General features: G+C 38.7%; 1 protein-coding gene across 2 annotated transcripts in view; it reads left to right on the plus strand.

The window, feature by feature from the left end:
- The first annotated feature begins 2,932 nt into the window (after positions 1-2,932).
- tnmd (tenomodulin) overlaps positions 2,933-14,587 on the plus strand; it is a 45,335-nt gene continuing 33,680 nt past the window's right edge. Inside the window, exons 1-2 of one of the 2 annotated variants that reach the window (XM_010731995.3) lie at positions 2,933-3,092; positions 6,448-6,582. In XM_010731995.3, the coding sequence (XP_010730297.1) occupies positions 3,045-3,092; positions 6,448-6,582 (183 nt within the window). In that variant the 5' untranslated portion in view covers positions 2,933-3,044. The remainder of the gene's footprint in view (positions 3,093-6,447; positions 6,583-14,587) is intronic. The other variant, XM_019260659.2, reaches the window with a different exon arrangement.

Raw genomic sequence — 14,587 nt, forward strand, 5'->3', positions numbered from 1 at the left:
AATAAAAATACATTTGAACAAGTGATTTAAATAGAAAGTTGTCTTGAACATAAGTTATAGAGACCAAAACTGATTTTTGTACCGGACTGTATACATGTTTATTTCTGCTGTGAAGTTGAGCATTTTAATACGGGGACTTAGGAAGGTCGAAATGTTTTTTAAGCCAGTCTCAAGTGGCCGTTCATGGAATTGGCAAGGAATTTCCTTTTTATCACAATCTGTCCATGTTTTAGTTTCCTAACTTTAAAATACCTTAACCATAATCATCAACCATCTGTGCTATCCCAAACTTGGACTGCAAAACTTCCGTTTGTTTCCTCTTGGGTTCTTTTGTATGTGTATGTTACTAGAATTAATACCTGAGGAAGTAATTTACAAAAAACAGCAGCCAAGCCAGCACTACATCCTGACGACAGAACTTTCATCATATATCATTATTATAATCTCTCACCGAGTCTTAGATATCTGACTTTACTTACTTCCTGTATAAATAAATCATAATACAGAGTGCAGAGGAGTCTATTATACTGTGATGTTTGGAGCTAAATGCAGAGAGGCTGAAAACAAACCTTGATTAACAGAATGACAGGTTACTAAAAACAAAAAAGCTATTTGCGACTCCATGCTACAGTTGTTATGGTAATGTTTCACCTAGAACTGAGTGATATGAACCCAAACAAACCAAATGTAACATAATGTAACAGGGTTAATGTTTCCACTGCAGTTCTGACCAAAGGGAAAAGTAACTGCAGGTGTGATCACACTTTCCCTGAGTCACAGTGACATTTTCAAAAACTATTAATGGTGTGGTTCAGAGAAATAATTGGGTACCATCGGATGGCTTGACAAGAGCTGTATAAAGTTTTGAGGGTGCCAATATTTGAGATGCTTCATCAACTGCTTGTGTAATTTAACCCCTCTCTTGTGAGCCCCTAAAACTGGCTCAATACTAATTGCATTTTTTAAATAAAAAAAGAACTAAGAGGCTTCCCACAACCAAGTGTTGTACGACACCAAACAGAAAAACATGTATCGCTGAGTTTGAACCTTTGAGTTTTTAATCATCAATATGTTTTTATGTTCCCCTTGAAAGTAGATTTTCGCTGCAGACACAGCGACCTTATCGTACAGTTTCATTGTGGTTTGTGATGGCCTCCGATGACCTTAAGATGCTTCTTTAAAGCAACAGTGTGTAACTGTTCTTCCATAAAATAACATTTAAAATTGTTTTGAGGTGGGCGGCATAGTGGTGCAGTCGGAGTTTGCATGTTCACCCCATGCCTGTGTAGCAGCTGTATTCTGGTTGCGTATGGAAGAAACACCCAGAGGGCCAGGACTTGCGTTCTGCACTTTAATGTCTATAGAGCAGGGGGACACAGTGAGCACACATGCGGGTACAAGCTCTCCCTCAGATGCCTGTAACATTTCTCTAATGACTGAAACATACCAAAACATTAAAGACAACCTGACACTACATTTACATGGCGTTTTCGACGGAACAAACAACTTACGCTAGATTATTAAAAGAAAGAGAGCAAATCACCCAGGGAGTGCTTGTGTTTTTTAGGTCCAGGGCTATGGCAAAAGTAGACACAGAGCGGAGCTGGTGTCGTGACAGAACTGGAGCTGGGCAAGTGAGCAATGTAATCAGGCTCAGCAGCCTCTATGGACATAATGTCAGAGACAAAAAGACCAGAGGTGACATTGATAGAGGACAGATAAAGTAAATCTGGGACTGACTTATGGTCGCTGGTCTTCTTGCTGTTGGACTAGTAAGTAATATTAGCTGGCTGCTATGTCTTGTGTTGTTGCATTTGTTTGATGTTTGGCTATTTGCAACATTGTCGACCTGCTAGTTTTTGATCATAAGTAACAAATACACGTTACAACTGTCCATATTTATGACAGTGGTATTGCATTCTGAGACTTGCAGTGCTAAATCACAGAAATACCTGCCACCAGAATCCTGCTCCACTACGAAATAAGTTTTGCTTTTCTTTGTTTCACTTGGATGTTTGAGCTTCGGTGTACCGAGTTTTTAGAGGGCTGTTTTCACGTAGATCTGATGACGAGGTAAAGTTTCTAAAATGCTCAGATCTTAGTTTAAATGTGAATGTATGAGCAGGAGTCTGTGACCTCACAACCAATAATAATGTCACCCTTGAAAAGCTCGGGTACTCATACACTACTTTAAAGTCTGTGTAAAGGCAATTCCAAGATTTCTTTCAAAATACATTTAAATCAAATAGTTGCTGAAAACATGCGAAGACTTGTACAAGAAACAGAACTTTAAAGAGAGGGAGCAGCTGTCATTTTAATTTTTAATGAGATAATTGAATTTTTTTACTTCTTTCAAGCCCATATTATTATGTCAGAGTATTTTCATGTCTTAAAACATGTCTGGAAGGGATCTTTGAACTTCTGTCATCAGATTAGAGTCTTTGCTTCATTCCTCTTTTCCTTTTTTCCGTTCAGATTAAGTGAGAATTCTTTTCATTTTATACGGTTGACCCATTTCATTATGCTGCTAGTCATCTCAGCTCTTGTTTAGTGTACCTGTTTGTAGTCAAGTGTGCTGACTGACTGACTAGGGAACAAAAGAAGAGAGAAAGTACTTGAACTTTATACTTGAGGTAATATAACTGAAAAGATCAAAACCTGCAAATTTTTTTTTTCACATGCAAACTTTGTGTCCCTTAAGAAGAGATCTTTTGAAAGTGGTGAATCACTACAGTATTTTTCATTCAAGTATAGTATATGTAATTTATTCAACAGTGGGTTTGTCTTTCAGTCTGAATCTATTTGTGGTTTTCTACCTTTGAAATGGAAGCAGGCAGGCAGGCAGGCAGGCAGGAGACATCTGCCGTGCATTTAATGAGTATCACAAATGTTTCAGTAATTCCACTCCATCTGAAACTTCCCTCCCCTTCACGCACACTCCCAAATTACAGCAATGGAATGAAGCCGGGGCTCTTTGCCTTGCAGAGCACTTGTATTTTCCCCTGCTTAGACGATCGGAAAGATTCCTCCTGTGGGCTTGCATCATGGAGGCTAGCAGTCAATCCAGCAGTCAACAGATATTGTGGAAAGATGTGAGTTTGTTCTTTTTATGTTTAATTTAATTGATTTGATTTATTGCAATATTAAAATATATATATATTCAAAATAAATGCAGAATTTGAAGTCACACGGTGCACACCTAAACTTTTACAGCTCCATAAATTAAATGCAGGTGGCAGCAGTGGAAGTTTAAAAGATGGGTGAAAAGTCTTGTGATATTTTTATGTGAGCTTTAAGTGAAATATGTCAGAAGTGTGCCGTTTTTGAAATCAAAAAAGGAGAGCTGCTTGATCTCTTGCTGAGTGATCCTGAGTTTCCTCAGAATAGTAATTTCTCCATCTAATTCTTTTTGGCTTTTCACCTTGGCTTCCTTTCTTTATTTCCACTCTTATATTCAGCCTTACCTGAACCACTGTATTTGCTTTATATCTAGAATATCCCTGCTTTTTTACCATGCAAGCAGCATTAAGAAATGTCTTTATCTGAGACCGTATTATTGAAGAAGAGGGGAAGCAGGGATTTCTGATTCTGAAATCCTTTTTTCTTTCTCCCTCCTCTCATCCTTTACTTGTTGAGGAACTTATGGAGCAATAAGGTTATGCACCTTCCCAGCACAGTATTATTATCTTTGTATGTGTATATGAAAAAGTAAGCTCTTTTATTATCTATCAAAGAAAGGGCAGCTGTCCTTGCAGACACTCATAATAAATACACTGTAAGTGATAGATAGATAATGATTATCATTTAAAAAAATCACCTGTGGCTTCTTATTCCAGAGTATTTTTCACACAATTTCAAATGCTTATATTAGTGGGCCCCAGTGTGGTAAGTATTGCTTCTGCTTGTTGGTTGTAGGCTAGTTCTGTGTGGGTTTTTTTTTTTTTTTCTTGTTGTTTTCTTGAGGAAGTGCTCCTTCTTTGCACCTTAACAGCAGGGGGCTCCGGGCGCTCTTCCTTGCAAAGCTCAAGAGAAATTGCCTGGCTGATTCTGAACTCCTAAACCTTTAAACACTACTTGGAGAGTGCTGCACACTCAGACTGCTCACTCTGTCTCCATCCATGCCTTTTTTTTTCTTCGTCTGTCTGTCTCTCAATCCCACCTCCTTTTTCGGAGTATTCGATATTCAAAGCACAGGCTGAGAGAGGTTTGTCCTCTAGTTAAGTTTCCACTGCTTATGCAACCTCCCACTGGAGCGCAGGAGGATTTGAGCCACTGTTTTTTTTTCTTTCGGAGAAATTTACAATGTAAGGAATTTCTGGCACTTTTATTCTAGCCCTCTGTTTTTCATCATGCCTTAGGAATGTACAATACTTTGATGTGTCCCACGTTTTTTTTTTTTTTTTTGGCTACTGTTTCTAAGATGTCAAATAAAGAAAGGTAACAATAAAAAAAGAATGTATGGATGGAAAAGTTTCTAGGAGGCTCTCTTCAATAAAATTCCCCTTACCAAAGATGTGCTGCTGATGTACAGAAATCAGAAGTCAATCTATTTTCACCAAGCACACTGTCACAAAATCACATTTCCTCCTGTACATCATGTCCATATGTACACCTGCATACTATACTTTTGAAAATTGTAATAAAAAGGCTTTGTGAAATATATTTTTCAGGACTATTTTGGATAATTATTTCAACAGAACACAAGACCAATGGTCACCAAAATCATACAGCTGTTATTTAAAAATAATTACTGCAAATTATCTAAATAAGTCAGCTGTCCAATCTACTGCAGCTTAACTACTTTAACAACTTCAGCCACAATAGAAAGCCAAAGCTGCTTTATCATCATTTTAAAAGACATGAAGATAAGCAACGCCAATTTTGCTAATTGAAGTCAGTTCATTTCTTCTTCTTTTTTTTTTTTTTCTCTCACATATCTGCTTTTCTGTTGTCCTCTGAGACCTTCGAAAGTGCCCCAGTGTGATTGAGAAGCTTTCATTCGCTCCCTGCTGGAGGTGGAACAAAAGTCTGTCTTTATTAATTTGTGGCCTTAAGCTTTGGGAATTCACTACAGTGGGCAGAGTTTTCATTGGTGGAAAAGTTTAATGAACGTAACCTTTCTGTGGCATTCGTTCTTCACTGCACTTGGCAAAGGAACAGATATATTTTTGTCTTCAGTAGCCTGATTGGTGGGCGCATTTCGCAGAGTGACCAAATCAAATGGCATCTATGGAATGAATGCAGACAGAAATATAAAGACAGAAATCTAAATTTAACCAAGTAAAACTTTAAGCAATAGTTAGACATTTTGGGAAATGTGCTCATACATTCTCTTACTGTTAGATGAGACAACTGATGCCATTTATATTTCTGTTAAATGGAGTTGTTAAGTGGGGGGAGCTATTGTCGTGACCCTTATTGTGCATGATGTCCCATTGACATCCGAGTGGGCACATAGATATACATGATTGGATTGGATCACTTCAGCTTAGATGGCCTTGAAACTCTTCTGTTGAATCATCAGTATAAACGATGAAAAACTACATAAGTGAATGATTCTTTGATGAAGTGAAAGTACAAGCCTTTGTATATCAATACTTTAGGGGAGAAGTCAGCTTTGACTCTGAAAGGTACATTTCAGCCAAAAGCATCCAATCACGCTGCTTAAAATTCTGTCATATGCGCCGCTAATGGAGGGTGAAAGCTAAAGATTATTCTGCTGAGAAAACTGAAAACGCAACTTGCAACTTAAATCAATTCACCTTTGATTTCTTGAGTTCAGTTTTGGATGAATTAATTATGCCGCTGTGTTTTATCTCTTATTCATACAACTGTTCTGCTCTGTCAACAGCAGCTGAGACTCATGGGTATTGTAGTATTTTGAGCTGTCTGCCGTGCCCAAAGTGAGTGACAAAACATGAAAAAAAAACATTTCAGAATCAGGCACCTCCCTCTCACTTTTTTAATTAATACTATTTTAATAGATATGAGAATACTAACTAAGTATCTAACTTTTGATGAGAAAGTGCATTTTCCATATATACACCGTGTCTAATATTGAACACTATCTGACCATCTGACTGTCTACACCAACTGATTTGATGTGTTACATAACGCACATCTTCTTTGGATTACTTTCTTTTGAAAACTTTCTTGCACATGTAAAATATTCTGTGAACTTTTGTTCATTCCCTGGTGAATACTTTGCACATTCCTGCACAAAACTCTACTCTGTTCTATTCATTTAAAAAACACATTGTCATAGACGTTTTCATATTTTTTTTTTGGACAATTTTCTATCTATGCTTCATGGCTTGTTGTATCTTTTATATATTGTTCTTCTAATTATTTTTGTTATGCACCAAAACATCAAGGCTTGCCAAGTGAAAATTGACCTGGCAATAAATCTTGATCCTTATTTTTATTCTGAACTTATATTTTTCGCAGGTTGAGGTGGGAAAAGAGAAGAAGGCCAAGTACCACACCTACCAGCGAGTGGCTCTGGCTCTCGCTCTGGTCTTCCTTGTTTTGGCTCTCTGTGTTTTCAGCCTGAGATATCTCTGGAGCCCCAGTCTGGGGAAGGTAAGGCAAAATATCAAGTCATTGTTTGCCAGTCATCAGCCTTATTACCACTACTCTCTGTTGTAAGTGTGGTCTTGATAAGAGACAGATGAAAGACATGCTGAATCTCCACATCAGCAAATCATCCAGGTTACATCAAAGGTAAAAAATACTCAAGTAAGGAAAATGAACGGCCACACAAAGAGCCAAAGGCAGTCTCTGCAGTCTGCATTGTACTAGATTGAAAGATGTGTGGGCAATGGAAAAGACAGCTGTGTTTTGCTCGGCTGATGTTTTGGCTGTCAGATCTGTAATTTCATGAATTCTTGTCCCGAACCTCAAACCACTTTTTACTCTTGCAAATGGTGGCCTGTTGCATGTATCTACTTTCTGCTCACATTGTAAACATCTTCTCACAATGACGGGTCCTGATAACTCAAAGCTGACCCTAATTGCTGTTGACCAGAGTGGCTGCAGCAGGACTGAAACCTCTTGGCAATGTAATTGGGATAAACTCTTGTCCTGGCAATTCATCTTGTAAAATCCAATTCAATCACACTTGATGGAGAACATTTTCACTCTGCCTCTTTCCCCTGATTTTCCCAAGGGGCCAGAAAAGCTAATTTACCCGAGCTAGAGGGAAAAATACATCAATAATTTTACGTCCAGAGATGGGAAGCTCTATACATTCTGAGCACTGTTACGAATGAGAGAAAATGATTATAATAAAATGACGGTTAAAAATGAGTACATATATTTCAGACCTGAATGCATCTGCTTTGTGTGCACTGCAAATTCCATGAGGTGAACTGGGAGAAATGTACCGTGCATGGTGTTTTTAGCTGTTCTACCAACATCTTTATAATGGCTAATAAACATGAATTGACAATGCATCTATCCTTTTTTTTTCTGCTTCCACTTCCACACACATTTTAGCTTTCAAGGGTCTCTTCTAAGCTTTTAACCAGGGTTCATCTTTACTTCCTGTGTAGACGTATTGTCCATGTCCTCTCCTTTCAACATAGATATGAATCACCTTTCAGCCATCTCCTTTGTCCTTGTTAAATATTTCATGCCGGAGGTAGAGCAGTCATTATTTCCACTTTAATAAGCTGTGATCATTCTCACGTGGCACAAAATGTGTTGATGGCAGAGGTTGCCCAGGCGATGAATATCAAACCCACAGACCCTGGGTTTTTGCTTTAATGGGGTCTTGAGGGGGAAACTCATTCTCTAGGCCCGCACATCAGCAAGTGAGATGGAGCCACTTCAAAGAAGACTCACCTGTCTGTCAGATGGCAAGGAAGCTCCCTCAGATGGTAACGCTCAGGTATGTATCCTCAATAAAACTCTTAGGACTACTCTGGAGATAAAGAGATGGATTAATACAGTAGGTGGACAGATGGATGGATTCATTCTCCTGCATCAGTGTGCATGCAGGAATCTGGTTTGGTCCATGGGTGCTGGGTACAATGCAGTAGGACACTTCTTGTACATGTATACATGTAAAGACTCATACATACATAATTTTGTTTGAAAGAACAGTTGTGTCCGGGTTGTTTTTATTTGAGCACAAAGATTAGCAGGGTGACAACTCAAATTCAAATTTAACTAAAGCATAGTGCTTCTGTCAGAGTCCTTAAAAATATGGAATATGTTTTTTTTTAGATATACAAGAGACATACATACTGTACTGTATACTGTATGTAGTATTTCCCCAGCTCAAGGCTGCCCAAAAAACACGTGTGAATAAATATAATCCATATAGTCCATATGCATGACATAAGTATATATATTTATACTTGAATAATAATACTAAAAATGCATCAAAACACTGTGCTTAATGTGAAATATGTCATTTGTAGAAATAAACCCTAAGACCACTACAGTGAGTGTTTTAGTGTGGTGGAAAACAATGAGCTCATTGTTTTCCACCACTTTACTGGTTTGGTTCAGTCTCATAGCTCTAATCAGCACCAGGAGCATTTAGCAGCTAAAGATTCAAATATTTCCCTCAGGAGAGTGACTATTGGCCTTAAATTTCCAAGTGAATGCTATAATGTTGCTAATGTTGTAACAACACAATTGCACAGCGGCCTGAAAAACTTCTATTTTTTTTTTATTGACCAAACTAGTGAGTGAGCACAAAGCACATTAAAGTAGTAATCATCGACAGAGACGAGCACTGACAGTGTGCAGGAACAGACTCACAAGTGAAGAGCAAGTTTGCAGAGAAAGTTTGTGATGCGGTCCCTCCTCAGCTTGAAATCTGTTTTTCTCCAGCTGTTTTGACAGATTCTGAACAACTGAGAATGTGAGAGAGGTGCAAACAAGCTGTTAGTGTCACAACATTTTCCCAGTTAAAGTCTTAGTCAAATGAAAGAGGTGGTGGTGCACATAGGAAGTAGTCTGAAGTCACTTAGGCAGTGTGGCACTTAACTTCCAGGTTTAATATGGATTTAATAATGGATCCGTTGTACTGTTTCAGATGAAGGTGACAAATTAGAGAATCCACAGCTTGATGATCACAAGGAAGGGAAGCTGAGGTCTAATGCTTCCTTAGATCTAATTATTGATTATTTAATTACTATTCAAAATACGTTCTGCTTAACAGAATGAAACTTGCAGGTAAATTGTTTAACTTATGAACTTGTGTTGCAAACTGCTATCTCTTAAACTTGTCAAAGACGCACACATTACGTACTATGTATCACACATTACATCGCGAGTTGACCTTAGCATCCTAATTAGAAGGCGAAACCACGGCACGACTGCAGCCACGAACACTTCTCGTCTATCCCCACAGTTCAGCAGGGTAACGTGACCTCGTGCACCCGGCTTTGTATAAATAACCACAGAATGGTAATTTGCTCCGTGCACTGTATTTCAATATGACATGATAACCGCTTGGGATCTTCTTTTAATTACCTGAAAACATATGTTGTTACAGAGGCCTGGGGAAGATACTTTGCCATCATGTTCTCTGCCTTCCTGTATGTGTGTGTGTGTGTGTGTTTGTGTGTAAGGGCGAGGTTGTGTTTGTACACGCGTGATCATGTATGCATCAGTGTGCATTCTGCGTTTCAGTGTGTAGATTGGGTTTCTCTGCATTCTCTTTTGGCTCACGGCAAACTTCTGTTTACTATGTGCTCATTATTGTTCTGGGCCACAAGTCTCACAAGGGGATTTTGCCTCCTTGTAAATTAATCCTCTGTTATTACGAGTTTACATCAGCAACTCCGTGAAAATGGAATCTGGCTGGTGAATCCAACAGAAAAGTGATAATATTTTGCCTTGATGAAATTATTTTTAAGCGCCGTTTACGACAATAGTAAATCTAGATGGTGATGTCTGCTGTGTGTAATGTCTGTAGTGCACAACATCCTAAATCTAAATTTTCATATCATTAGATTTGAGATATTTGGCGCTATTTTTAATTCATGAACCACTCTGAGTGAGATTATCTGCAGACCAGCAGCCAGCCACAGAGTAATTGTGAACCTGTAGACATTGTAAACTAGTTTTTCCTGGGGAACACTGAATAGCTCACAGGTGCTGTTGGGCTGTATGGCAAAACTGACTGAGAAATACATGAATGTCAGACCTGAGGAAGGTGCTCCATTATTCAACCTGAAATTGCATTGCTCACCTTGATGCCTTTCCCTCTCTCCAGTCCCAAGGTAGCTGCTGAGTTGTCGCTCCTGATGGCCTCTTAAATGCCTCACTGTCAGAACCGGCTTCTTTAATGAACACTGCTGCGCCTGCTGCTTTTCCACTGGTCACAGGTGTATGGCTTTTCAAGGCCGGGCCCCCCTTTGTTTATTTATTGCTCATAGGCTGTGTATACCCAACAGTCCCCTCAGTGTCCAGATGTCAACATGCAACAGGGGACGGAAACACAAGATTTGATCATGATATGATTCTATCTTCCTGTCGTGCAAACGCTTTTATTATCTTACTATGTCCCCAGAAGTGAAACAAGGCAGTGCTAACTTCTCCTTACTCTGTTTGTTTACTCAGTCTTGTGTGGAGGAATTATTATTCTAGGGAGGTAACAGGGCTTGTCTAAACAGCTGGTTTGCAGAGACCTTTTGGGAGGCCTGCCCCTCAGTCTGTAATCTTTTCTGATTTTACACGTCAGACTCGTTCATCCATTAGCAGGCCAGTGTCCACTGGTGTTTCTCCCTGGCTGTTAAATTAGGCCGCTACGGGCTCCCTCCTAAGATGATGCATTATGCCTTCTACTCGGGGAACAGTCAGAAGAAGGGAGGGGTTGCAGACCGGGAAAAACAAAAGAGAGTTGTTTTAAATTGTTGTCAGTGGAGTGCCTGAGGTAGGAAGGCTTCATGGCGGTTGTGGCACATTGCCTTCTTTTGGGACAGTGAGTGCTACAGAGAGCGTGACAGCACTGCAAAGCCCATTGGGAGTTATTTATTGTGCCATACAGCATTTTAGTGTGTCTGTGATTCTCTTTTTAGGAGCTAGAATAATATGCGTGTAGGGGGAAAAAAAACACAATCTTAATTGCCAGGACTTCATTTTTGCCAATCCACCAGCAGCTCATGTGCAGCATGTTGTATGTACAGTGTGGTGGGTAAACAGACACAAATGCTTGCCTTTTTTTTTTTTTTCCAGACTCTATTTCTCTCTCCTCTCTGTCTCACCAGTGTGACTGCCAAGTAGACTCCTCTGCTCTGTTGTACAATTTAGAATGTGATTGAGCTTTCACATCCACTTTCACTCTCCCAGTAAGTCTGCACTGCTTTTAGCCTATGTGTGCCACAATGCGGAGGCAGAGAAGCGAACAGCAAACTGGAAATACTCTGTTCATCTGTCATTTCTCAATATATTTGAGGTTGCAGATTCGAAATGTGGCTGTTATGCTTCTATATACTCTTATGGATCATGATTTTAGAAATTACTCACTCTCTATTCTAAAAACTAGCGATGTCAAAGTGCTACGCCATATATATATATATATCTGTCAGCAATTAAAAGGTTGCATTGACTTTTTGCGTGTTTGCCCCATTAGTCACCTTGCTCAATATGTGAGGAAGGAAGCAGCATGTAAATCATCCCTTCAGGACTCTGTCTGGTGTGCCGTCTAACACTTCATATTAAATAACCTGAGCTGATTAGCCCTTTTTTAAAAAATGTGAGTAAATTAGAGCTCATAAAAACTCTGAAAGTTGGGAATGTTTGCTAATTTTAATGACATGCATCCAGACCTGCCAGGCTTGTTTACAAAGAAGATTGGTGAAATAAACATGAAAAATCAGCAGAAATAACACACTTTTAAATCTTTCAGAGATCTTTCATCCAGTGAAACTTCAAGTGTTTACACAGGATATGAGTAAAGTAAGAGGGTTGGGGATATGATGCAGCTTAGTTTTTAGGGCTGTAATGAACCATCATTACAGCCCTAAAAACTCAATAATGATTAGATATTCCATATTCACTATGAATCCATACTTCTGAGAATGAGAAGATGAAACATACTCAATAATGCAGCTCGTGGGCTGACCAGCTGTGACAAAAGTCTGGTGTCACCTTGTTATTTTCTTTGTGACAGTCTGAGGCACGTCATTTTGCACACGCAACAAAAAATGGAGAGAGAGTAAAGTTGAATATCTTTTTTTTTCACAGCAGCCTGTTTAAATAATACATTTGGACTGCGCTTGAAAAAAATGTATGAATCTTTTTCATTGGGAACGATGATAAAAACAACAGTGAGGACGTCGAGATTCATGTTAGCTAGATTTATTCAGAAAGTAAAATGACATGCTAAGCACAACATGGACAGCTTTTTGACAGTGAAGAATGAGTAAAACTGGAGAAGCTCATTAAGCAAACATGTCAAAATGTCAAATCCAAAGGATGGAGACTAAGTTCACTGTTAGTATAGCATGGGGGTCTTTTGGGTCTTGAAATGTTGGCGGTTGTTGGCAAAGTTTTACTTGCATTTTTCATTTGTACAGAAGCTGATGAGGGACATGCACGAAAAGAAAGATGCCATAAATATGCCCATATTGTTACTAGTTATAACTAGTTTGTTAAGATTCAGTAGATTTACACATCAGAGAGCTACTTGCACAATAGGGTCAGTAATACTGATGCATGCAAATTAGCCGTTTTGGTCAAGCCCCTTATAAACATGTACTGTGTATCCATGTTGTTGCTCTTCATCTGTTTCTCTGTGTTTGACAATCAATGCAGTCATGATTTTCGATGGTCCAGAGGGCCACTTAATATTTAAAATGCATTATATTATGAAGCAACTGAATGTTCTGAAGTATTTGTAATTTTTTTTTTATACTGGATGTGTAGTTATCCAGCACTCATCACCACGAGTATGATGGATGACAGCTGCTGCTGGGCTGCTGTGTCTCATTTGCCCAGAGATTGCACTTCACTTTGTCAGCTGATGGTGATAAAGCTTGTCAAGATCCCTTTTCCTGGTTTTCTTGGTGGCAGCAGGACTGACCCACTGACCTGCATGTGCAGTTACAACATGAATGGATGAAATGCAAGATCCAATTCATGTTAAATGTAGGAGGGAGGACGGAGGATGATGGTTGTTTAGATTCTTCTGTTTCTGTCCCCAGTGTGAGCGCAGACCTGTCATTTTGGAAACACAGCTTTCTTCTAACCAGTTACACCAGGGTCTCAGACTCCTTAAAGTACAGCGTGTCCTCTGGGCTTTTGTCTCTCGCTGAGATAATGTGGGGCTCATTAGCTGTCTGGCAGGAACAAATAATAGCCTGGGTGAGATGTTGCAGGGTTTAATTAACAACAATGCTGTCATACACTACATATTAATATCAAAATTCATCCCTGCTGAGATTCAGATTCTTACACTGTCTGTCAGGACTGGAGTTTGAACATATGGACTGTTACACCACTATCAGTTTAAGCCTCTAAAATGGCATTATATCAATCACTGGATAATAAAATAGTACAGTGATATTAGTAATTTAAAAAAAAAGTTTTATTTCTTATATTTTCTACTGTAATAAGTAAGTTTTACATATTTATAACGATGAAGGTGATAATTGTGATTCCGGGTGTATTATGAACCTGAAATATCTTCTTTTTTTTCACAGTTTTGGTGCAGAAGTTAAAGTGAAATGTATGCGAAGGTGTGATATTTTAGTAGGACTGTAAAAATCATATAATCATTGCAGTTATTCAACGCATTGCTTTATTATTTCTCAGTTGCTGTGGGGTGCAAATGAATTAAACATTTTATATCATATTACTCAGACTTACACATTCTTTTTTTTTTTTTTTTTTTTTGTTCTGTGGTGGAACAAATTCATTTGTGACTTCAGCACTTCTTACGTAACTCTGTATGCATCACATTGTCCATACTGTTTTGACATTTTTCCAGAGGATTGCAATGTAAACACGATGTGACCAAAAACAGATTAACATACATTATACTGATGTCAACCAACACATTGCTTTATTCATTGTTCTCAATTATTCTGGGTTGCATTGAATATTTCATATCATGCTATTCAGAGTTTATGTTCATGTTGTAGTTAAGGATTTCTGTGCTTTGTCCAGTGGTGGAAGCAATTCAGTCTTCCTTCCTGTTCCTGTTGTCCCATATGTGACTTCAGCACTTTGTACATTACTTGTAATCTGGTCTCACGGTGTTCCCTTTACAAACCTTAGGGGGAGAGTCCAAATCTTTTTAGTAACTTGCTATACAGCTACTTTAATCTTCATAGGTATTCTCGTGAGCTCATAGCTTATAGCTCATAGTTTGCCTGGGACATAACCAAGGTTTAAATCCAATATTTCCACTGACTGCACTGTCCAGCTTTGCTCTTCCTCTCCACTGGAATGCATGTTAAGTTTGTTGCACAGACTCAGTTTGAGGGTTTTTAACATTGATTTTGCCCCCAAAGACATCTGGAGACGTCTGTGGGATCACAAAAATACATTTGAATCCACTGCTGGATAACAAGTAAAAAATATTGTTTTGATATTTTCCCTAAAGGTTGCAAAGGAAAAACTG

Source organism: Larimichthys crocea, chromosome I, assembly GCF_000972845.2.
Source record: "Larimichthys crocea isolate SSNF chromosome I, L_crocea_2.0, whole genome shotgun sequence".
Lineage (NCBI taxonomy): Eukaryota > Metazoa > Chordata > Actinopteri > Sciaenidae > Larimichthys > Larimichthys crocea.